This window comes from Nasonia vitripennis, chromosome 4 (genome assembly GCF_009193385.2).
Source record: "Nasonia vitripennis strain AsymCx chromosome 4, Nvit_psr_1.1, whole genome shotgun sequence".
Lineage (NCBI taxonomy): Eukaryota > Metazoa > Arthropoda > Insecta > Hymenoptera > Pteromalidae > Nasonia > Nasonia vitripennis.
This window is the reverse complement of record NC_045760.1, coordinates 4,556,206-4,580,107: the sequence shown is the minus strand read 5'-3', so window position 1 is coordinate 4,580,107 and position 23,902 is coordinate 4,556,206. Positions and strand designations below refer to the sequence as shown.

The 23,902-nt window shown below is 39.0% G+C and overlaps 7 protein-coding genes across 9 annotated transcripts; 4 read left to right on the top strand and 3 right to left on the bottom strand.

Annotated features, from left to right (window-relative positions):
• Position 1: 1 nt before the first annotated feature.
• On the top strand, positions 2 to 1,873 carry LOC100116964 (threonine aspartase 1). Its single transcript, XM_016985294.3, has 9 exons — positions 2 to 163; positions 240 to 307; positions 389 to 660; positions 729 to 808; positions 892 to 959; positions 1,035 to 1,151; positions 1,243 to 1,423; positions 1,491 to 1,642; positions 1,717 to 1,873. Exons 1-9 carry the CDS (start codon positions 124 to 126, stop codon positions 1,810 to 1,812), a joined length of 1,074 nt encoding a protein of 357 aa, XP_016840783.1. The 5' UTR covers positions 2 to 123; the 3' UTR covers positions 1,813 to 1,873.
• LOC100680455 (probable protein arginine N-methyltransferase 6.1) lies at positions 1,804 to 3,442 on the bottom strand. The gene is made up of 4 exons (XM_003427445.5): positions 3,112 to 3,442; positions 2,924 to 3,038; positions 2,478 to 2,844; positions 1,804 to 2,384 (listed from the first exon to the last, which is right to left on the bottom strand). The coding sequence occupies exons 1-4, from the start codon at positions 3,166 to 3,168 to the stop codon at positions 1,874 to 1,876; spliced, it is 1,050 nt and encodes a 349-aa protein (XP_003427493.1). The 5' UTR covers positions 3,169 to 3,442; the 3' UTR covers positions 1,804 to 1,873.
• LOC100680414 (40S ribosomal protein S16) lies at positions 3,033 to 4,727 on the top strand. Its single transcript, XM_003427443.5, has 5 exons — positions 3,033 to 3,562; positions 3,655 to 3,699; positions 3,852 to 3,983; positions 4,206 to 4,320; positions 4,524 to 4,727. Exons 1-5 carry the CDS (start codon positions 3,554 to 3,556, stop codon positions 4,667 to 4,669), a joined length of 447 nt encoding a protein of 148 aa, XP_003427491.1. The 5' UTR covers positions 3,033 to 3,553; the 3' UTR covers positions 4,670 to 4,727.
• A 363-nt stretch (positions 4,728 to 5,090) lies between these two features.
• On the top strand, positions 5,091 to 8,980 carry LOC100113674 (nuclear export mediator factor NEMF homolog). Its single transcript, XM_001603720.6, has 9 exons — positions 5,091 to 5,269; positions 5,379 to 5,550; positions 5,631 to 5,833; positions 5,914 to 6,995; positions 7,060 to 7,240; positions 7,331 to 7,626; positions 7,709 to 8,169; positions 8,243 to 8,511; positions 8,588 to 8,980. Exons 1-9 carry the CDS (start codon positions 5,214 to 5,216, stop codon positions 8,784 to 8,786), a joined length of 2,919 nt encoding a protein of 972 aa, XP_001603770.2. The 5' UTR covers positions 5,091 to 5,213; the 3' UTR covers positions 8,787 to 8,980.
• Positions 8,787 to 11,920, bottom strand: LOC100117000 (serine/threonine-protein kinase VRK1). Of its 2 annotated transcripts, XM_008213062.1 has the most exons (8): positions 11,506 to 11,920; positions 11,069 to 11,248; positions 10,925 to 10,977; positions 10,772 to 10,841; positions 10,501 to 10,697; positions 10,209 to 10,422; positions 9,417 to 10,132; positions 8,787 to 9,342 (listed from the first exon to the last, which is right to left on the bottom strand). In XM_008213062.1, the coding sequence occupies exons 2-8, from the start codon at positions 11,229 to 11,231 to the stop codon at positions 9,208 to 9,210; spliced, it is 1,548 nt and encodes a 515-aa protein (XP_008211284.1). In that variant the 5' UTR covers positions 11,232 to 11,248; positions 11,506 to 11,920; the 3' UTR covers positions 8,787 to 9,207. The 2 variants fall into 2 exon arrangements, with proteins under 2 accessions (XP_008211284.1, XP_032455550.1); XM_032599659.1 differs by having other exon boundaries at positions 11,069 to 11,734.
• A 26-nt stretch (positions 11,921 to 11,946) lies between these two features.
• On the top strand, positions 11,947 to 15,958 carry LOC100117041 (serine/threonine-protein kinase greatwall). Of its 2 annotated transcripts, XM_008213064.3 has the most exons (5): positions 11,947 to 12,603; positions 12,679 to 13,315; positions 13,403 to 14,272; positions 14,347 to 14,679; positions 14,767 to 15,958. In XM_008213064.3, the coding sequence occupies exons 1-5, from the start codon at positions 12,391 to 12,393 to the stop codon at positions 14,811 to 14,813; spliced, it is 2,100 nt and encodes a 699-aa protein (XP_008211286.1). In that variant the 5' UTR covers positions 11,947 to 12,390; the 3' UTR covers positions 14,814 to 15,958. The 2 variants fall into 2 exon arrangements, with proteins under 2 accessions (XP_008211286.1, XP_001601387.1); XM_001601337.5 differs by having other exon boundaries at positions 12,679 to 14,272.
• Positions 15,959 to 16,092: 134 nt separating this feature from the next.
• Positions 16,093 to 19,164, bottom strand: SP70 (serine protease 70). The gene is made up of 7 exons (NM_001172616.1): positions 19,093 to 19,164; positions 18,826 to 18,972; positions 17,973 to 18,304; positions 17,464 to 17,912; positions 17,114 to 17,388; positions 16,866 to 17,011; positions 16,093 to 16,778 (listed from the first exon to the last, which is right to left on the bottom strand). Exons 2-7 carry the CDS (start codon positions 18,935 to 18,937, stop codon positions 16,626 to 16,628), a joined length of 1,467 nt encoding a protein of 488 aa, NP_001166087.1. The 5' UTR covers positions 18,938 to 18,972; positions 19,093 to 19,164; the 3' UTR covers positions 16,093 to 16,625.
• Positions 19,165 to 23,902: the final 4,738 nt, after the last annotated feature.

Here is a 23,902-nt window from a genome sequence, read left to right as displayed (position 1 = left end):
CGGGATTTGGATATTGCGAATATAGGTATTATAATAGGTGTAATTGTGTAAATCACAGCTGAGTTTGTAAACAAAACAAAGCAACGAAAAATTAATTCTAACTTTGCAAATGCTAATCTATAAATGAATAAATCAAGTGCAGGTTTCATCGCAGTTCATCTAGGTATCACAAAAAAATTAATAAATACGATTTGCAAGAAAATCAACAAATGTCTTAATTCTTTTTTTTTTCTTGATAGGAGCAGGACAACATTCGACTGTATTAAAAGAAAAATACCAAAAATTGAGTAAAGAAGCATGTGAAAAAGTATGAATTTCAAATGATAAAATTGTAAAATTAAACAAAGATTTTTCAACACTAATGATCTTCTTGTCAATTTACTTACAGGGAATAGAGTCTTTAAAGCAATCTAAAAATGTACTTGATGCTGTTGTTGATGCTGTGATTGTTTTAGAAGATTCTCCATTAACAAATGCTGGATATGGTTCTAATTTAACTTATGAAGGAAATGTAGAATGTGATGCCAGTATTATGGATGGTGCGACCCTCCATTATGGAGGTGTTGGTGCAATCACTGGTGTTAAGAACCCAATTGAAGTAGCCAAACGCTTGTGTCAGTATCAAACATTTGATATTGGACATGGTAGGGTCCCACCAAGGTTTGATTAATTAATTATTGACTTGGAAAACTGCATAATACTTATTTTTAACTGAACTAATTTTATAGTTTTTTAGTTGGGTCTGGAGCTCTTACATGGGCCAAGGAAATGGGTATTAAGTCTGTACCTCCTGAAAATTTAATATCAGGTATACATATTTTCTCATTAAATTATAAGAATAATAATGAAATCATATCAATTGTGAAAGAAATTCAATTTAATATTATTTAGTAAAAGCTCAAAAAGTTTATAAACACTACAAGAGGAAAGTGGAAAATGATACCATTGAGATTGGTCAGGTATCTATAATCAAAAAATGATTTTCAGTCATGTCAAAGTTTAATAAATAGTATATGTAGGAAAATGTATTTTAGCAATTAAAGAGGCGATTGGATACAGTAGGAGCTGTTTGCATCGATCAATATGGAAATGTAGCCTCTGCATGTTCAAGTGGAGGAATCATTTTAAAATACCCAGGACGTGTTGGTCAAGTAAGATTACAAGCTATATTCTTGAAGATTAATAATTTAGAAAAAATTCGTACTATAATATTTTAATTCAATTTTGCATTATACTTTACAGGCAGGTGTTTGGGGTTGTGGTGTATGGGCAAGCAAAGGAAGCATTTCCGTTGGTACAAGTACATCAGGATGTGGAGAGCATCTTATTAAAACAACATTAGCTCGCACAATTGCAGAATCAATTGAACAAACTGACTGTCCTACTAGAAGTTTACATGATACCATGCATTCAAATTTTCTTGGTATTACTAAACTTTTAAAAATATCTCTTATACGCTGTATACAGCATAAACATGAGTTTCTGTTTAGATTCTAGATTTCTAAAAGATCTCAATGAAAAATATGGAGGTGTCCTTGCAATAAGATACTCTGCAGAGGATGGCTGTGGCGATTTTCTTTGGAGCCATACAACTAACAGTATGATAATAGGGTACATGAATTCAAATGACAAATCTGCCAAGGTAAAGATAAGTAATAAAATAAATCTCGCATTGACTTGATAAAATTATTAAAATTTTTCATTAATTTTTTCTAGAGCCGTATGTCGATTTTATCTCCTCCTGAAGTTGGAAAGAAAGCTATCATTGAAGGGATACTTTTTAAATTACAAGAACCAAATGAATGTAAATAATGCATAGGTACATGTATAATATTTTTATATAAGTATATAAACTATTTAATAATTAACAATACTATTTTTCTACAACTTCTGGTTCTGCATTTTGGTTTTCGATGTATGCTTTCGTCACAATGCATTTAGTCATATAACAGTCACAAGGTATATCATGCAAAACTTCAGAAGCATCCAGCATTGTAAATGCAACATTATATCTTCTTGGGTTTGAATCATTCCGGTCAAGTTTCAATTCAAAAGCAACAGGTTCCTTTTCAGTTATATCAATACTTGAAGGTAAAACAATCACAGTTTGTTTCCAATGTGTGGATTCAGCTGATGGAGCTGTACTTAACACAGAACCATCCGGAAATTCAACATCAAACCAAATACCAAAGCCTTGATAGTTGCCATTTCTAGAACAAACTAATACAGTTTGCTCACCTCCCAAAGAATCTAACTCTTCTGAAGTTACTGTATTTAAATCCAACCAAACCAGTAATTTTCCTTCTGCTAAGACATCTTCTGCTGGTAGAATAAGAATTTCTGGCACTAATGATTTTGCCTTCCTATAATTTTCTGCAACAGATCTATCAAGAAGATAAAATAAATTATATACATATTATAAGCAAAAGATACCTTCAAAAAAAATTTTTCTTCCATAAATGCTAAAATATTCTTACTTCATGCTCACTCCAAAAACATCATCCCAAAATTCAAAGAAACTTGGCAACTGACATGGTGCAGCATATATTTTAGCCACAGATGGAAACATTAAGCCATTCTCCTTTAAAAATCTGTCTCTTGCAGTGATAACAGAATCTAACATGCCTTCATGGAGTAAATAAAAACCCATCCATTCAGATACAATAATATCAACTTTTTCTATTTCCTCTAAACAAACATCTTCTACCTTTTTCTGGATCACTTCAATTTTATCTTTGACATTATTTTCCTCAGCAACTTTGGACACTAGTAAAGCTAAATTACTAGCTTCAATTGCATAAACTTTCTTAGCTCCAGCCTGTGCACAGAAAATTGACAATATTCCTAAAGAAATTAAAATTTGAGTACATTGATTATAGCATTAATTGCAATACATATTAAAGTCAGATTTATGCATTCACACCTGTTCCAGCTCCTACATCCATAACTATTTTATCTGTAAATTGATCTTTCATGTTGAAAATCGCATTTTTGTAAGCAAGTGTTCTAGGTTTGTCATTTAACATTAGTTGATGGACCTCAAAATAAAAATAAATAAATATAACAAAAATGTAACAAATGCGGAAAATGAAATTGCAAAAAATTGCATACATTTAAATCTTCATAACTTTCGAAATAAACGTCAGGATTTTCATTGTTGTCAGTCATTGTGTTTGTTACGATATTTTTTAAATTAAAAAATTGTTAGTATAGGTTAGAAAAACAAATATCGTATTTGCCGAATGTTGTACACTCTTCTAACTATAACGCATATTTTGCTTATTCAATGGAACAAATACGTCTTCACTAACAATTATAAAACGAAAGAATCCTTCAATTACACATATACACAACAATCGAATCAACCTGTCTTCTATATATGCCGGTGGTTGTAATGACACTCGCACATCTATTTTTCGAACTCGCATGTGTGTGCAAAACTGAAATCAAATCATTCGCGCCCTCTCTCATATGACTACGGCAGTGCCCGACGTTTCCGCCTTTCGCGTACTAGCGCTCCGCTGACTTCCTTTCTACGACGTGCTCTACCAAGATGCAGAAGGTATGTTTTTCATTTTCGTCGATTTTCTACGAAGTAATGAAAATTTAATTGTCAAAAGTGATTATAAAAATATTCCATCATGTCTGTTACAGAAACAGAAACAGCAGATCCACTCTGTGCAGGTCTTCGGCCGCAAAGTAAGTTAAAAAAAGTTACTGTTATTTGAGGTTATAACTCGCGTGATAATGCCCATGCATCGGCATGCCAAAACACTTGAAATTTTTTATTAACAATCTCAACGTTGTTCTTGTAGACCTAAATCATTTAATTACCCTATTTATTTTTACAGAAAAGCGCCACAGCGGTCGCTTACTGCAAACGAGGCCGTGGAATCCTGCGAGTAAATGGCCGTCCCTTGGAGCTGGTTGAACCCAGAGTTCTCCAGTACAAGCTTCAGGAGCCAATTCTGCTTCTTGGAAAGGTAAAGTTTACACTTCTATAAGCCCTTTCATTTGAATTATTAAAGCATTAAAGTATATTTATACTTTTTTATTTTTATGATTCCTCCTGATGAATTTACTTATTCCGAACATGACTGTTATTGATTAAAAGTCTTAATACTGAATGATTTTTTAAATCTATCGATTTTGAACACAATGTTACATGCACAATGTTTAATATAATTTTTTTATCAATGTTGTAGGAAAAGTTCTCAGAAGTTGACATCAGGGTCAGAGTAAACGGTGGTGGTCATGTAGCCCAGATCTACGCCATCAGACAGGCAATCTCTAAGGCTCTCGTAGCTTACTACCAGAAATGTAAGTTGGACTTATGATAATTGAATGCGTTAGAACAGTCATAAAAAACGCTTGTTTTTTGCATGTGATATTGTATTTTTCAAATAACAATTTTTGATTATAGTTTTTTCTTTAGTGAAATTATGAACTCTGCTAATTTATTTTTATTATTAACAGAAATAACAGAAATAATATATATTTCATTTTATTTTTTCATTTTCTAGATGTGGATGAAGCCAGCAAGAAGGAGATCAAAGACATTCTCATCCAATACGATAGGACACTTTTGGTAGCCGATCCCAGAAGGTGCGAGCCCAAGAAGTTTGGTGGTCCAGGAGCACGTGCACGCTACCAAAAATCCTACCGTTAAATATACGGCATATATCTTTTTCAATTTTATTATTGAATAAAAAAAAATTTAAAACCAATGTACTTGTATTTCCATTATTTAATATTTAAATTACACATACGTCATTCCCCACATCTTTTATATTTTGTACTACATCCTACTAAACACTAAATTCTTTACTAATTCATTTAAATGAAAATTTTATGATAAATTTATTTATTAATGCTGAATATTTCTGATCGCATTGTAAACTGTCGTTCAATTTTTATTTAATTTTATTACACTTTCACTTGTTTTTATTTTCATTTATTGTTGAAAACAGTATAGAGAAAGTCAGTACCTATAAGTACTTAAAAAGTGTCATAAAGCTTAGTGAAGGTGAACAAACTTTTTTCTTATACTATGTATAGGTATATGTACTGTTATAGAGAACACAAGAAAGGTTAGTGGTGGGGAGTTGAAACGCGATCAAAATTCACGAATGTCAGTAAACACGAGAAGTCCCGTGGCAGTTTTATTTTAAAAAATACCCATGGAAGCAGGGTAACAATAAATCACATTAAAAATGAAGAACCGATTTAATACATATGATTTGGTGTGCTCCGTCACCGAGCTTCAAAAGTAAGTTTTAGTGGATAATTTTAATTTGCTAGCTTATTGCAAATATTTTTAAGGTTATGGTGTGGTATTTGTTATGATGTTATTAATTCATTTGGCATAATTTATTTAGGCTCGTGGGTATGCGCGTGAACCAAATCTATGACATAGACCACAGAACATATCTCATTCGGTTTCAACGAAGTGAAGAAAAATCCATATTATTAATAGAGTCTGGCAATCGAATTCATACGACTGAATTCGAGTGGCCCAAGAATGTAGCCCCCTCAGGATTTTCAATGAAAGTATGTACCATTAAACACGATTTCCATTTATTATAAATAATGTATATAATATTTAACACATGAATAATATTCATTTTTAGATGAGGAAGCACTTGAAAAATAAGCGACTTGAAAGTCTGACACAAATTGGAGTTGATCGAGTAGTTGATCTTCAATTTGGTAGTAATGAGGCAGCTTATCATATTGTTCTAGAATTGTATGACCGTGGTAACATTGTTCTAACTGATTCTGAAATGACAATACTCAATATACTAAGGCCACACACAGAAGGAGACAAAATAAGGTTTTTATTCATTATATTCAGTGATACAATATAATTTTATATCATATAATAATACTAAAATTAATTTTCAAAATTCTTAGACTAGCTGTGAAAGAACGTTATCCAGCTTTTAGAGCACATACCAAAGTAATACCTACTCGAGAAGAGCTTCAAGATATTATAAAGAATGCAAAACAAGGAGAAAGTTTAAAAAAAATACTAAATCCTCATTTAGAAGTTGGTGCAGCTGTTATAGATCATGTTTTGTTAGAAGTTGGTTTTCAATTAGGTTGTAAAATAGGAAAAGAATTTGATGTTGCAAAAGATGTGGATAAGTTGTACTCTGCTCTAGAAAATGCAGAAAAAATGCTCAATAATGCGAAAAAAGATGTATCAAAAGGATACATCATACAAAAGAAGGAAGAAAAGCCTATAAAAGATGGAGAAGAGGAATTTATGTACGCTAACATTGAGTTTCATCCATTTTTATTTGAACAGTGTAAAAATCAACATTATAAAGAGTATGAAACATTTGATAAAGCAGTGGATGAGTACTTTTCAACTATGGAAGGACAAAAATTAGATTTAAAAGTTTTGCAACAAGAACGAGATGCTCTGAAAAAATTGGACAATGTTAAGAAAGATCATGATCAGAGATTGGTAACTTTAGGTAAAACTCAAGAGGCAGACAAACAAAAAGCTGAGCTGATTACTCGAAATCAAGAGTTAGTCGATAACGCGATACTTGCAATGCAAAGTGCATTGGCAAATCAAATGTCTTGGCAAGATATACAAACACTATTGAAAGAAGCCCAAGCCAAGGGAGACCCTGTGGCCTCTGCCATTAAACACTTAAAATTAGAAAGCAATCATATTACAATGTTATTAAGTGATCCATATGAAGATAGCGACGATGATGAACCAGAGTTAAAACCCATGACTGTAGATATTGATTTAGCACATTCAGCATTTAGTAATGCAACGCGTTATTATGACCAGAAGCGTTCAGCTGCAAAGAAACAACAAAAGACTATTGAATCTCAAGGAAAGGCCTTGAAATCAGCAGAGAGAAAAACCAAGCAAACTTTGAAAGAAGTGCAAGCAATCCACAGCATAAACAAAGCAAGAAAAGTTTACTGGTTTGAAAAGTTTTATTGGTTTATTACATCAGAAAATTATTTAGGTACGTATTGTAGAATAAAAACAATTAATTTAAAATAAATATCTAAAATGAGTTTATTTTTTAGTTATTGGTGGACGGGATCAACAACAAAACGAGTTAATTGTAAAAAGATACCTGAGAAGCGGAGATGTTTATGTGCATGCTGATTTAACTGGTGCCAGTTCAGTAGTAGTAAAAAATCCTAATGGAGGACCTGTTCCTCCAAAATCGTTAGCTGAGGCTGGAACCATGGCAGTTGCTTACAGGTATGCCTTAAAACGTTACCATATAATTATATGCTGATTGCAAGTAAAAAACAAAAAATTTCGTGAATTTTAATTATTTGATTAAAACAGTATTGCATGGGAAGCTAAGGTAATAGCTGGTTCATACTGGGTAAATAGTGATCAAGTTTCCAAAACTGCTCCAACTGGAGAGTACCTCACTACAGGATCTTTCATGATTCGAGGCAAAAAAAATTATTTACCTCCATGTCAGTTAATAATGGGATTAGGGTTTCTATTTCGTTTAGAAGATAGTTCGATTGAGCGACACAAAGATGAAAGGAGGGTTCGCACATTAGAAGAGGATGACGCTGATCGCGTAACTGAAACATACAACGAAATTGAAATAGAGGAAGAGGATGAAGAAGGTGAGCCCGTTAATATTCATATTTTTAAACCATCTATCAAATAAATATTAATTACTAACAGAAACGAGTTTACGCTTTACAGGTAAAAGCAAGGAAGATAATGAAAATTTAGAAACTATAAATGAAGAATCTTCAGAAAATATTAAACAGGAGTCCACGAAAAAAGATGAGAACAGTAGTGATGAAGACGAAAAATCACTATTTCCAGATACTCAGATCAAATTAGATCTTTCGGGTCCAAGAGTAAAGTTGAGTGTTGATGAGTCGAAATCTATTGGGAAACTACAAAAAGATATGGACGAAGTAGTATATTTGGGCGACGATAAACCCGTTCCATTAAAAAGCGCACAAAATAAAGATACTTCAAAAAATATTGGAAATAAAATGCCTTCTAAAAAAGAACAACCCAATTATTCCGACGCACAGCCGAAACAAAATCAGACAGGCCTAAAAAGAGGTCAACGCGGAAAACTAAAAAAAATTAAAGAAAAATATAAAGATCAGGATGAAGAAGATAGGAAATTATTAATGACAGTCTTACAGGTAAGTTAATATATTATATTGTTATGCCGAGATATCTTATTATATTATTACAACACTTTTTTTTTTATTTTAGTCTGCTGGAGCTGCCAAAGAAGATAAAAGAAAGAGTAAAAACAAAGATCCATCTGGCCCAAAACAACAAGGAAAGAAGAAAGGAGTCCCGCCGAGAATAAATCCAGCGCAACAGCAAAATCAAGTTGCAGAAAACTTAGATGAGGAAGATGCTGGTCCAGGACCTGAAGTTGATATGTTAGATCAGTTGACGGGTAAACCACTTCCAGAAGATGAATTGCTGTTTTCAGTACCAGTTGTCGCTCCATATAGCACATTGCAAAGTTATAAGTTAGTACAGTTTACATTTTTTTTTAAAGATTTGGTTAAAACACGTAATAATTTAACCATTTTCGTAACGTTTCAGATTCAAAGTAAAATTAACGCCTGGAACTGGTAAACGAGGAAAAGCTGCCAAGACTGCAGTAGCCGTTTTTCTCAAAGATAAGACTATAACTGCAAGAGAAAAAGATCTCTTGAAGTCTGTTAAGGAAGAAACTATTGCAAGAAATATACCTGGAAAGGTGAAAATCAGTGCACCACAAATAACAAAATTAAAAAAATAGTTGAGTTTTTAAAGTTGTTGTATTTAATGCCAATCATTATATTAAGGAATGACTGTAAAAAATGATTATAAATAATGCGTTCAGTTAAGTATAACTATATCTGTACGATATAAGAATGTAACACAAAGAATGTAAAATATTTATTTAAAAAAAATTGTATTAAAAATAAGGCTTATTTTCTTCTAAAAGTCTAATCTTATTTAATATTATAAAAACTCTAATTACAAAATAGCATCGCTTAAGTTGATTCAATACTGTTCAACAGTCACTGGTAAACCTAACAAATCATCATTAATAGCTTTTAATAGAATTTCCCAGCTTTAATTTTCTTTGTCCTGCGACTAAACGTTCGCAAAACATTTGATACAAGTCAAGTTGTTTTTACTTTAAAATAAATTGACTTCGAGATTCGTATTATTATTCAGTCATCAAGACTTTCCTCAAACATGTCCTTTTCACTGTCATATTCGGATAGTCGTTTTTTAGCTACGGTCTTTTGACGGGTTTTTGGTGTCGGTTTGGAGCCTGGACGAGTTTTCGTTCCTCTTGTTACTACCTAGAATGAAAGGACAATTTATACATTGTTTGAAATTATATTACATGAATCAAATAATGAAATAATAATTTTACCTCGGGTTCAGAATCAGAGCCAGATAAGTCTTCTGGCTGTATTATTTTTTTTCGACCTCTCTTAGCAGGTGGTTTTGTTGGTGTTGCACTGTCTTTTGGACTGGTTTTATTTTTTCTTTTTTTTATTTGCACTTCATACTCAGCATCACAATCAATATTCGCTAACTGCCTTCTCATATCTCTTCCATTAATACATTTTTCATTCAAGACTACTGAATCAATACTACTATTAAGAGATTCATTAAGTGGTAGAATATTTCGTTTGCCTCTTGGGCTTTTAGCAGCTGGTACTGGTTTGGCTTTTGGTTCTGGTTTTGATTTTTTAGCAGATCCTTTAGTTTCAGCAGCACTTGCTTTTGTTCTCTTTGGAGTTGATGGTAATTTATCGACTTTCTTTCTTGAGAATTCTAACTTCCCAGTAGGAGTATGATTAAGTTTTTGCAAACCTTTAACGAGAATGTCTCTAAATGTATTATAATTAGGGGTCTCGTTAAATTTGATTGAAGCCAGTAAGGTCATAAATTGACTAATAGGTGTAGGAATTTCAGATGTTTTAAAGCATTCTTTTAAAAACGTTTGTACATTGTTAAATGCTTTCTCTTTTTGTTGGTGTACTGGTCCTGGATCTTTCAAATTTTTCTCCCATGGTAATGCACCACATATCCACTGGATCATGTTATAAAGCAAAATTTCAAAGTCACCTCTCATGGTTGGTACTAAAAAAAAAAAAATATAGCCTTAGCAAAAATGAACTTTATTAGAATTCAATATTAGTTATATTTAGTTTGTTACCTCCCATGTGAGCATCTCTACTCGTGTACTCTATGGTACCATTGTGAGCTTTCTTTGGATCCAACTTATATTCATCTTTTGTAGTATAATGTGATGCTAAACCAAAATCAACTAAGTAAACGTTGTTTTGTGACTTTAAATCAAGTAATAAATTTGCTCCTTTTATATCAGCATGCACATATGTCTTATTGTGAATGTATTCTAGAACATTTATCTGAAAAAAGCATTAAGTATGGAATTAAATGTCATTTAATAATGTTTAAAATTTTATCTGTGTAGTTGTTTATATTACAATTTGCCAAGACACTTTGTATACAGTGTGTTCTGGGAATATTCTGTCATTTTCCAAAAATAGTTTCCACAAATCTGTGCCATAGCGTTCCATCACAATAAATCGATACTTTTCCCCATTGCATTCATGACTTCCAGAAGCTAGAAATGGTGGCATTCCAAGATGTGGAAGTTTCTTTTCTTTCTTCCAGTTATTTACTGAAAATACAAATAATCTCAGTAGATTTAAAACAGAATGGATACATGTAGCTATTGGCATAGTCAATACTCACTGTCATTTGGACTAGCATTTCTCATGTAAAAGTGCATTTCAACAAACAACGGTCCATTTCCATGTGGCTCCTATGGAAAATGATATCATGAATCAATGTTAATTCTTTAGCATCAAAGCAATTACAAAAACAAATGGAAATGAATAGACATACAATTTTGATGACTGCTGGATAGTCCGTTGGAGTTTTGTCTTTGTAAAGTGCAGCTACAAGTGAGAGATGGAAGAAAAATCCGATATGAAAATCCTGATAGTTAAGATCCGCGATAAAGCTATAAAAAGCCGACAGCAATCTTACCGGCGTAAATTTCTCCGAAGCCACCGACGCCGATGGACGAGCCAAAAATCCATTTCTGCTTCTTCAAATCAGTGACAATCTCACCCTTTGGAATAGGATCAGGCATTTTATATCCATTAGCTCCTTTCTTTCTCGGTGCTTTTTTCGCCACGGCTTTCGACATCTTTGAGGTTATAGACACTACAGTTCGATTCGTAAACAAGTTGCAGTAGATAACAGTAAGGCACTAATGCGTGTTATAATCGTCCGCCAACGATATCGCAGATCACTCGTGTTCGTATTAATATTTCAAAACTTAATCTCAAAGATAAGGAGCATATCAACGACTAACAAAAACGTACACTTTACGCGTCGCAATATTTAAAAACGAAACAACCTATAGATACAAACTAATGCTGCGCAGAAAATAATCAAAAACGTAAAATAGATCTGTATACCTCTGCATAGGCGAAATGCAAAGGCCGACTTGACTTTTAAACCGCCCAAGAGCGGCGATGACTCCTGCAGAGGTCCCTGCAGCGGACCTCTTGGATTTTTGGCGGTTGAATGTGTCTGTCGCGCGCACGCACACTTCGGAGCAGCAGCTGTTTTTATTTTATGTATAGTCTAGTACAGTCCGCGTGGAATGGACGCACGCGCAAGTTGGTGCACGTTTCGAGCACAGCTGTGAACTATATAACGTATTTTTCGCTAGATCGCTTCAAAATCTCTCTAGGCGGCGCTTGTTTTCAATCAGAAACATACCAACAGCAAGTTTTTAGATACAAAATTAATTAACTAGGGCTAAGCCATCACGGGCATGGAAGCGATTTTTATAAAATTTTAAAACTTCTTTTTTGGCAAAACAACAGCTAAACAAAAAATCCGGTCGAGCGCGCGAGGCAGCGATTCGGTTTCCCGCGCGGCGCGCGTGCTAGCACATATTATACGCATTCATACACATATATTCGTATATATGTACCTATATACACAATGGAGAACGGACACACGCAAACATACGCGATTCGACAGCTGCACGAGTGAGCATAGTGTATATTATTCGCGATCGCAGCGCTTGTTGACCGCATTTAAAAAGTTAAAAAAGAGGAGTGTGTAACCGTCGAGGCATTTAAAGAGAAGCTTTTCAAAACACTGGGCGAGTCATGATTCTCGTTCAGCAGTACAGACCTGAATATTTTCTATGAAGCGCGAGAAGTATCGCCTGAAGTAGCATAGGCTGCGCTGCATAGGTTAGTTGGAAAATATACCGCGTATTTGTCGTAGCTGTTGTTGTGCTACTGTTAGAGTGTTTGTGATTGTTGACAAATACCACGGTGCCCAACATGCCGGGTTCGAGTGGTTCAACCATCGGGGAAACGAGCAACATCAAGGATTCTATAGACTCGACGATCCACCTCAACGATGCATCCGGGAGCGACCCCGAGCAGAACATGTGCAATGGAGTCACCACTCCCCAGCAGTCCAATTCAGAACACAAGCACTATGACAACTCCATCTTCAATACTATTTCCAAAATTGTCAATCGTACGGCAAAGGTGAGATCCATTGCTCCTTTATGAGAATCTGCAATTGTTGAGCGAGCAGTTCTTAACAAGTTTTTTCATTTTTAGGTGCCAGAGATACAGGATTTCAAAATTGTCAAGCCCATAAGCAGGGGTGCATTCGGCAAAGTATTCTTAGGTTACAAGAGGACTAATCCAGATCAAGTTTATGCCATAAAAGTTATGAAAAAGAATGAAATGATTCACAAAAACATGGCATCCCAGGTAGTCATAGAGAGGAATGCATTGGCAATTGTTAGGAGCCCTTACTGCGTTCAGCTCTTCTATTCGCTCCAATCCGCTACCAGTGTCTACTTAGTGATGGAGTACATGGTTGGCGGAGACTTGAAGAGTTTGGTAGGAATGTACGGTTACATGGAGGAATCTATGGCTGCTTTTTACACAGCCGAGGTTTGTCTGGCTCTCGAATATCTGCACTCCCATGGCATCGTACATCGAGATCTCAAGCCAGATAATATGCTACTGTCCAAAGAGGGCCATGTCAAGCTCACAGACTTTGGTCTCAGCAAAATTTCTACTTCTACTTTGCACCGAGACTTGGAGATATCTGACTTGGTGAATTGCACTCCCAGCTTATGCACCAGAACTCCTGGTCAACTGCTCTCTCTGACATCTCATCTGACCTTTGACTCTGGACTGAAATCAACAATAAGTAACGATTCGAACCTCAACTCCAGTGAAAGAAGTAACCCTGCCATGGATTTATTACCAGAACTACAGATGCGCGGTCACCACCATTCTAACAGTTCTATAAATTCGCTTGCTTCCTCAGGTGTTCCATCTGGCGACTACTCTCGCGTCTCTGGTGTGACTCCATTTCAGTCTGCCGAAGATATCAAGATCTCGGTATTTTCGAGCGAGAGTTCAAACTCGAGCAGTTACCATACAGCAGAGGCATCGGCCTCCTCTTCAGTTGCCTCGTCGGAGGCTTCTGCATGCGAGTCTAACAACAACATCATCAACCACAACACAGAGGAGGAAGATGAATCAACTCTCGAGGCCGAACAGTCGCAACATCCGTTACCTCACCATACGAGTCCACTGAGTACCTGCAAGAAAACACTGTCTCGCGGGACCAAAAGAAAAAGACATGCTCAGGGGATGCAGAGTACGGGTCTGACGAGGGAGATCTGCTTGATGGGCTTAGATGGCGATCTTACCCCAAAGAGGAAAAACCGCGGACACATGTACTCCTGCAGGAGTCCGCCAGCAGTTGTGACAACCTTTAGACGTCAGGTCAAAGATGAAGATGGCACTGTAAAGACGGAGACTGGAAGCGGATCCGTAAGGGTAGCTTTTAGCACGCCGGTTTCATCGACAAAAAATCGGATTCGCAAAGAGGAGCGAATTTTCAAGAAGGATGAAGAGAAGCTAATTGTCAAGACCACGAGGTTCGATCTGCCCCCGACCACCGCGACACCAGATATTGCGGGAGAAGACTTGAACGGTAGCGAGCTTCATCCGCAGCACAGGTCGCCTCAGGGAATATCGCCTATAAAGACTCCAGCACCATCGGGGAATAGTTACACGCCTTTTCGGACACCAAAGTCTGTGAGGCGAGGAGCACAAGCCACCAATCGATCAGACGACAGGATTCTTGGAACTCCAGATTATTTGGCTCCAGAATTACTTCTTAGACACGGTCAGTTACTTGTGGCATCTGTGATAATCATTTTTTATTATGGTTTATTAGAAGTATGCATAAATTGTCAACAGGTCATGGAGCAGCGGTGGACTGGTGGGCGCTGGGAGTCTGTTTATTTGAGTTTTGTACGGGCATACCGCCTTTCAACGATGAAACGCCTGAAGCCGTGTTTGCTAACATCCTAGCGCGTGACGTGCCTTGGCCTGAAGGTGAAGAAAGTCTGTCTGCAAATGCGATGGCGGCCATCGACAGCCTGCTCACCCTAGATCAGAACGTACGTCCTTCAGCCAAGGAAGTGCGTACGATGAAGCTTTTCGAGAACTTTCCCTGGGACGATCCACAGAAAGCGGAACCGCCCTTTGTTCCGCAACCTGACGATAACTATGATACATGCTATTTTCAAGGTAAAATGGATTCGATAAATCTACCAGTCCTACATAGTTTTTCAATACATAAAATGATGATAATAAATCATGAAACTTCTTTTTCAGCGCGAAATATCTTACAACATCTTAACGTCAGCAGCTGCGATACATGACCGTCGTCGGGTGCCTTGTTTAGTCCATCCAAAGGAATTTTAGAGAAATGTGCGTAGCATAATGCGATTTCATTTCATATTTTTAACGATTAATTTTATTTTTACATACGAGCGTACGTATAACGTAAATGCAAAGGACTGTTTTTATTTAAGACTTATAGTCAAGGATTTCGATAAAAAAATAGTAGCAAAAAAAAAAAAGAAAAATCATTGTAATTCGATCTAAGGGGACTATTTAAGTACACGTTGTGCTTTTTTTACTGTGGGATCTCGAGCACGTCGGATTGTACCGAGAGGTATGCGTTTAAGCATGAGACGTGCACCTGAAAGATGTATCGTTTAAAGCTTATATTTCATTAGCAATTTTTTTTACGCAATTCAGTAAGATCTTCATTAATTTCACGGATTTATAGTTCTTTAGAATATTTATCTTGAGATTTTAAACTTCAGCGATACATTTTTTTATGCGAGTCGTAGATGCTGTTAAAATAAAACCAACGTAGAAAGTAACCCTTGTCATAGCTCTTCAAGCATATTTTAATTAACCTGCTTTAAGCGGCCGTCGTTCACTACAAACGATTCAGAAGTATATTTTATTTTCGTTGATCGGAGATGCGTCTTTTTGTCGAGAAAAATATTTACTTGCGTTTTTTTTTTGTAGAAATAGAAAATGATTGATTAGGAAAGTAAATAATTTTTGCAATAAATGTACATTTTATATATACTACGAAACAAGACTTCTTGGCTTCTTCTCTATTGCAAAGAAAGCGATCGACGATTTCATCGCATGTGCCGCACTTTCATACTTCTGTCTGTAAGCATCTTTATCAAATCTATAGCTGTGCAGCTTACACGATTTTTACAATGATACATGCAGCACTTTTACCGATAATAACTTTATAGATATTTTTATCGAACAAATGTATAGCGTGTATTGTCAACGTATATTGTTGCAAGGTAAAATGTTATAAATAGAAAAGTAATTTTTTATTCGTCATGTCAACTGAATCAATTTTCTAATTCAAGCAAATAAAAAAGCTGTATATATACGTCAACACCACATAAGAGTTCAAAAGTGGTTTAACGACGTTTTAATAATGTATATAATATAATATAGGCGAATAAAACATGTACATATGATGTAATTATTTTATGAAATACAATTTTTTTATGTTTGAAAAAAGTAGTAAATTTCTTGAGAAAAGGGATTTTCCACAGGGTTTGAATTGTTACGTGGCATTTTCAAGGTAAAATTTGACAAGAATCAACGCTAGTCACGTGATTTTTGAAAACGTTTTATTATTAAAAGAGTTACATAAAATAATGACGATGGAATCATTACTATAATATACGAGTATAGACGTGAGAATGAAACTTGATTTTTCTTCTGTCAGCGCGCATTATCTTACAACATATCTAAACGTCGATAGCTGCTAATCGATTTATCTAGTCGAAAGAAATTTCAAACACTTGCTAACCTTATTTTTATATGCGAGAGCGTACTTATAATTTAAACACGAAGGGTTGTAAATTTTATCAAATAATTTGGCGAGTTCCTCGTTTTTTTTTCATCCGCGTCAGTAGCAGCAAAAAAAAAAAAAAAACGTCGCGTCTACAAACTACTTAAAAAATACAAAGCGTTCAGAGATCTGGTCATCCTTACGATCCGAGAGCGTAGAGTTCGTTTCCCTTTCGGCACATGCGTATATGTCGTCGATCCGAAGGAAAAGGAGGCGCCTCTACTAGTATTCATTGCGTTTGGATCGAGTAAGGATAAAGAGAGGAATAAGTGGATAGGGGAAAGGAGCGATTTTACTTGAGATTCTTGTAGATCCAGGGCAAAAAGTGCGTGACACGCGTGTACACGCCCGGATACTGTCCTTTGCCGCAGCCGATTCCCCAGCTGACGATACCCACTTGGGTCCAGCGGCCGTCGTTCACCATCAGAGGGCCGCCGCTGTCGCCCTGCGGTTTCATAACCGTAAGCGTTATTGTTTTATTTTATTTGCATTTAGAGTAATTTTTTAAATACATAGCAATACGTATACGTACGGAACAAGAATCCCTGGCTGCTTCTCCGGCGCAGAGGAAGCTGTCGACGATTCCACCGGGAGCGGCTCCTCCGTACTTCTGCTTGCAAATGGCGTTCGACCAGATCTTGATACTCACCTGTTGCAGTTTACCTGGAGCTGGACCGCCTGTAAGTTTTTGTTTGTTTGTTTGTTTGTTTGTTTTTTACGTTAAATAGTATACGCAGCGAAAAAGGGTACAAGGAGCGTTTTTGTCGAAAAATAACTTACCCTCCCTGAGCGATCCCCAGCCGATAACGACGGCCTGTTTGCCGGTGTAGAGGTTGGCACCTGACGGCAGGCATACCGGCCTGATGGTCTCGCTGAATTCGACCGGTTCGTTGAGGGTGAGGATGGCGACGTCGTTGTAGAGGGTACGCATGTCGAAGCCGCGGTGACGCACCACTCGCTTCACGCGCTTCTCGACGTGTCGTACTTCGTGGGGTGTCTTGATGTCGTAGTCGCCCAGTCGGACCGTGAGACGAGCCACGTCCCAAGAGTTCATTCTGTACACGCGAAGGAAGGAGAATCAATCAAACGAACGGTGCGAATAAAGGCCGATGATAAAAGGAGTGACTTACTGAGCGACGCAGTGAGCGGCCGTGAGAACGTGTATCTCGTCGATGAGCGAACCGCCGCAGATGTGTCTGCCGGCGTTAAAGAGTCCGGCGATCCAGGGCCATTCGCCCTGGACGGTCGGGTGGCCTCCGACGATTCTCTTGTCGTCCTGAGGTCCGTTCTTGGCGCCGCAGGCAGCGTTGAACGATGGCGGAGCGCTGGTCGCCGCGGGAGCGACGGGTGCCGGGGTCGGAACACCCGGTCGCTTGGTCGGCCAAGTGGTCTGCAGAGGTCGCTGAGTCGTGGGGAAGCCCGTTACCTTTGGTGGCTTGGGGGTCGATGCTCCGGCCGCGGCGCCTGGGTGACCCGGTGGATGGGTCGGTAGCGGTGGGATCGTGTGATACGGTGGGTGAGTCGGGAGAGGTGGTGGCCAGGAACCCTCACCTGGCAGACGACCTGCCTTCGTGTCGTCCTGTGGTTGCAATTTCAATTTTCAGCTCTGCGAGATCGGATTTTCGATCGAGCAACGTACCTCGTTATCGGGTTCCTCGATGATGGGTCCACCAGCGGGGTCATCCACGGGCGGTGCCTCGTTGACCGGTGGCAGAACGGGTAGATCGGCGCAGCAGATGCCGAAGCCGAGACGACCGTCGCTCTGGGTGTAGCTGCAGGTGTCGTAGATGCCCAGGACCCAGCCGTCGAGTGCGCCTAGATCGGGGATCTTGAAGTAGGGGTAGCACTCCTTGAAGGTCGTGCACTTGCCCACTGCGCCTTTGGACGTGAGGCAGGGCCCTCGTTGGCTGAACAGCTGACGGGAAGCACGGCGGGACGCTGTTAGCCCGGTCAACTCGGAGTCCGGCAGAGCTGCGCAAGCAATATTATTATTTTTTTTAAATATTCTTTAATCGTGAAAGAAAGAAAAAATGAATTGGTTCGGCTGAAGGAAATTTTCAAAAGAAAACACTCCACACGAGGAGTTTTCCGCGAAGCGCGAATAACTTGGCGCGCGCGCGACTGACAATCGTGTATGTGGTTAACGTAATAGCGCATGTACGTACATACATATAGATTGTAGGTACACGAGTTCGCTGACCGTCTCTCACGCGCTGCATACCTTCTCCTTCTCGTGCTCGCGCGCGCTTATATGCGTACTTCCCGGAGAATTGTTCAAAATTCTATTAATATTTCACTCGTCAGCCGGTTAAGCGGTCGATCCGATGAACTGAATTTCGCGACCTCGTTACACTCAGCTTTTGTTTGCTTCTATTATAATGCTAAGGAGGATAGCGGTCGGCAGCGCGTCATCGTTTTCGAAACTAGAAATCGTCGTTAGCGCGCTGCGCTGATTATAGTCCAAAAAGAAATCGTAACAAGAGCTTGCTTACCTTCGACGAGAACGGAGTCATCCTCCGCAAGCTGCTCGCTCTCGGCGTAGCTGGAGCCCAGCAGCACAAGCAGAAGACAACTCGCGATTCCAAGTATCGCGAACCTCCCCATGTTGAATCCGATGTATCCTCTCCCTCGCCGTTACTCTGCGGAGAGAACAAGCTTACGTTAGTTTCTTCAGCCCTTAATAGTCGCACAGAGGAAGATAAGCTATATATATCGGCAATCACTAAGGTGTATATAGCTAAGTAGATGTAGATATTCACTGTGTTCGATGAAGTTTGGCGAAAAAGCCTGTCTCGAACGGGACCTCGAGGCCAAGAGAGTCGTCACACTGCCGCGCGCGCGCGCCAAGCTAAGCCGCCGAATACGCGACTCGCCAGCTTTATAACGGGCTCGCCCTTCCCCCGCCCGCGACTCGCTGCCTCCTCTTCTTCTTCTTCTTCTTTCTCCTCTCTGCTCCTCTATGTGTGTCTGCCTCGGTGCTCCTCTCTTCGTTCCGACTTCGATACTTCTTATTCCCCGCGGCTCTTCTTTCGACTTCCTCTGCTTTTTCTCGCCACCGAGGGATGCACCCTTGATGTCACTCAGTACTCTCTTGCTGTCCTGGTCGAGGGTGTCTGGCTTTCTCGAGAGCATTTCAAATCGGATTCTCCTTGTATGTGAAGCAGAGCTTGAAATTCGCGAAAAACCGCGCGTAAAATATTCAACGGGTAACTGGTCGAGATTGCGAAATCTATGAAGAACTGGGCTATGTAGATTTGCTCCAGTCATACTTTTTCTGGCTGGATTTCCAATATGGATTATGCTAATTTTCGGGGGAGATGAACGGGCATTGCGACAAATCGCTATCTGCTATGTGTCACGACAGACTGTGGGTGTTAAAAGCTTCGTACTCGTCTTTGCTGGTTTTTTTTTCTTGCTCCCTGCGGGAATGCGTGAATCGGCTTGTCGAAACTAACGGGACGTCATTGAACTGAAATCTCATTTTTTCTTACTTTTGACTTATTCTTCGTATTCGGCGTTCAAACGATTTTAACGGGTTTTTAATTTAGAATTCTTTGATATTTTTTTTTTAGGTGGCGTTCGCTTTTTTACTTGTGGTTATATTTTCCGAAAGCTTCGGTATCGTTTGCTTTTGACGCGAAGATTACTATCAAGGGACAGATATACTATTTCAGAACATTTTATTTATTTACTAAAATAAAAGTTGTGCATATGGATTTCTTTTATTTCACTTCACACATACACGGCCGATCGAAATTGGCGGCGCTCGGAAAGAAGTTGTAAGCTCCGAGGCTGTGGTTACGCGCGAAGCAGGGCATTAACATGGTTGAGGGAAGGACTGACCTTGGGTAGGCTAGCGGAGGCTGCAGCTGCAACAGGCTGGCCGTGAACTTGTCCGTGAGACTATAATACGGCCCCTCGCGCTGCAGCTGTCACGTTTCGCGCCGCGAGTACACGCTGACGTAAACCGCACTGGACCGCCCCGAGTGTCGCGTGTGTATATACATACATACGTTCATGCATACACCGAGATATAGTAGGCTATAATCGGGGTATGGAGATACGAGACGACTCGATCGCGGATTTTTCTTTCCCCGTGGCCTTCTAGCTTCTATTTTTGAATTTGGCGGGTATTTTGTGCGCGCGGTCGCCGAGGGGAGGAGCTTCCGATTGCCGCTGTGCTCAAGCAGGACGATCAAAGCTTTTATTTCTACGTGCGCAAAAAGGGAAAAGCATAGAGGCTCGAGGTTGTCTGGAATTACAAGTTGCGCGCGGAGCTTTTTTTTCGAATTTCCCGCCTTTTCTATTCTAGCAGTTAATCATGCTTTTGTGCAGTGTTTACTTGGAAGGACGCTTGGAATCGCTTGGTCGATTATCAAAAATGTTTTTAACACTCTGAAGAGATAAAGAAACGTGTTCTAAGCTTTTCGCAGCAAAATATTAAATTTATTAATATAGCTGCGCAGTTGTATGGTCTTTCCACGAAATAACGGCCTTAAAATGCTCTCGCCGGTTTGTCACGAGACAATGTTTTGTTAAATTTTTTCTTCATCGCCAACACAATATATGGTTTGGAATTCATAAAAAAAAGTAAGGATCTAATAGCTTTCCCTTGTAAACTAGATTGTCATTAGTGGAACTATTTGTTCATTTTAACTCGATCCTGTTTAAATATTTTCGACAACATCCGACCAATGCATTCATTGCCTGACGCGAGTCGTAAAAAGTGGTATCCTTTATTACACGCACCCTTCGAGCACTAAATTCTTCGCTAAATGTAATACCCTGCGTATGTAAAATCTTTTGGCGAAGTATTCGAGTTGATTGCATGTTTGTAAGCCCCATCATTAAAGGTTTCCAAAAATACTTGCAAATTTAAGCGATTCTCCGATGGCGGGCTTTGGTGTCCGGGGATCTTATCCCACACTCCGAGGGCTCGTTTAATTAGCCAAAGTTCTTTGACCGGAACTCTACAGACTGAGCAGTAACTGATGATCGATAAAAACGGCGTTACGCGGCTGAAACTTTTTTCAAAAGAGCATTTGAAACTCGTTTTAAAAAAATGCACCGAGGGCCAGTGTCCTTTTTCTTTCTTCAAATTATATCGAACTTAACTGCGCTTGTAGAACTGGCTTCGCTGGCGGCAATAATTTTTAAATTCTGTTGGTTTGCGAAGATCGACAAAAGCTCACCTTTTTCTCTGACTGTGTAAAAACTGAAAAATCAAGAGGTCGACGTTCGTTGTGGTGACGCCGATGTCGGATAATCATACGTCGATCGTCCTAATGGCTTTTTCTATTAGTCCACGTGAAGATTACAAGCATTGATTATTATAATTCAGATTAGGTATCTGTATAATTTAACTACCCGCAACCTAGATTCAAAATCCTCCACACGCTTGTGTGTCCAAAAAACACATCCAGAAACGGTTGACGCAATAGAACAAATTTGAATCTCCTTCTCCCAAAAACGTCAATCTTCGTTAGCTCGCAGGATTTCAGGTCAAAGACCATTTTTTCCCTCGAAAGATCAATAGAGGCAGATAGATGGCCTCGTGTTTGTGTGTAATATCAATGGGTGCGGGGGGGAATTAAAAAAAAAAAAAAAGTGAAAAAACTCGGCTTTACCGTTTGAACCGGATCGCTATCATCAGCGATCGCGATTCGGCTCGCTCGATCCTTTTCCTCAAACAATGCGTGACATATCCGCGTCATAAACTGGCTCTCTCGCGTGCTCCACGCGATCGCGAGTGTCACTGAACCTCGCGTCAATCCTGGACTTTGATGTATGCGTGTGTATGCGCGAGAGTAGCAGCAGCAGCAGCAGCTGTGTTGTACTTGAAATCAAGATGATCTCTCTACTCTCCCGTGAAGGCTTTCGTCTCAACTTTATCTGCGACAACAGTTATTTTCATATTCAAAGCGCTCTTTTTGCGGCGGGTGTGTATGTGCTTCGTTCAAACCACACCCTTTTTCTACAATAGTTTCTCGTGTACATCTCCAAAGAGGCAGCGTTCGTTGACACCTGTAAAAAAAGTGAGTTTGTATATAGGTATGCATAAAAGATTCGTAAAGACTGAATTTTACTTACTTCAGCGATGCAGAAAAGGCGGTATTATGAGAATCATCTTTATGGAGCCACATCAAGTATGCGTATACAGCCACCCGCGAGCACCTGCGCCAATAACAAGCTAAATTCAGCCCGGAGCTGACAACCGGCCCGAGCGGCTTTTCGGTTATCTCTGCCAAAAGGTAAATGCTATCATAAATAATACACCGAAGTTAGGGCCAGTGGCCCCGCCAAGGTCGTCGTGCTCTCCTCTCCTCTTTCTCTTCCCTGCCGCACTACTGCCTCTCCGTTTTCATTTTCGCTCCTTCTCCGTCGCTCTGCCGAGTCTTTTTTATAATGTCAGCTCTCTCTCTCTCTCTCTCTCTCTCTCTCTCTTGCTCCGCCAAAGTGGATAGCAGCAGGTACGCGTGTACGTATATATCGCTTGTCTCGCCATTAAGATCGGCGTCGGTACGCGGACTGCATCGGATATTGGCTTGACTCTCTCTCTCTCTCTCTCTCTCTCTTGCTCACGTGTATAATGCGCGTGTATGCGTTGTCGTTTCCGTTTCGAGTCAGCGCGAAGCGAGAGCGAAAGAAAAGCAGATCGGCATCTCGTAAGGATTATGCGATGGACAGAGAAGAGGACGGGAGAGATGATTCCACTACCACCGGGTTCGACGGCTTCTTCTTCTTTTTTTTTTGCGAGAGGCTGAAAGGATTCGCTGATATGGAATGAACGAGCGAGGAATGCCGATAGGTCGGATCAACTGATGGGCGATTTGCGAATTTGAGCTGGGTCTGCTGATAGAATTTGCTGCTTAATCGGCGCTATTTTTGAATATTCAGTTTGTACAGGGATTGGATTTACTTGAACATTTTGAAGTGCTGATGTCACTGATGACAACACTCGTATTTTTTTCGCATGGCTCTGCGGTTAGGGATTTTTAATGTTGTAACTGGATCGGACGTTTTGCATGATTCATGGCAGAAATTGGGAGTCTCTATCTTAAATCATGTAATTCCCCATTTTTTAAAAGCTTGAGATTTCAGGTGATACAGTTTAAATGCGTGTTCGGGAATTTTATCTGATTCAAGACTGAATTTCGCAAACAGCTAATCAAGTTTTTTAAAAGATACGAGTTTCCTCGATTGTTTGGCTATTAAAATTCACACCTCAAAACAAAGCTACCGTCTCGTCCTCGATTCTGGCGCTTGACCTACTAATTGACTGACAGAATGAACGATATCATTTACCGCAGCTAATATAGTAATGATATTTATTGAATTCTCAAAAATTTCAGAAATGCTTCGTTTGACGGATCAGTTATATATTTTTTAAAGAGAAGCATCAAAAGTGTTCGTATGTCTGTCAAATCTGGAGCAGGCGAGTAGGGGGAAATTCCAGCCGAAAGAGGTCAACGTGCCATAAGACGTACTATGAATTTTAATGGGGAACCACCCATGAATCATGTCATGGCAACACGATGATATTTATTGACTCCTGTCTGACGATATCTC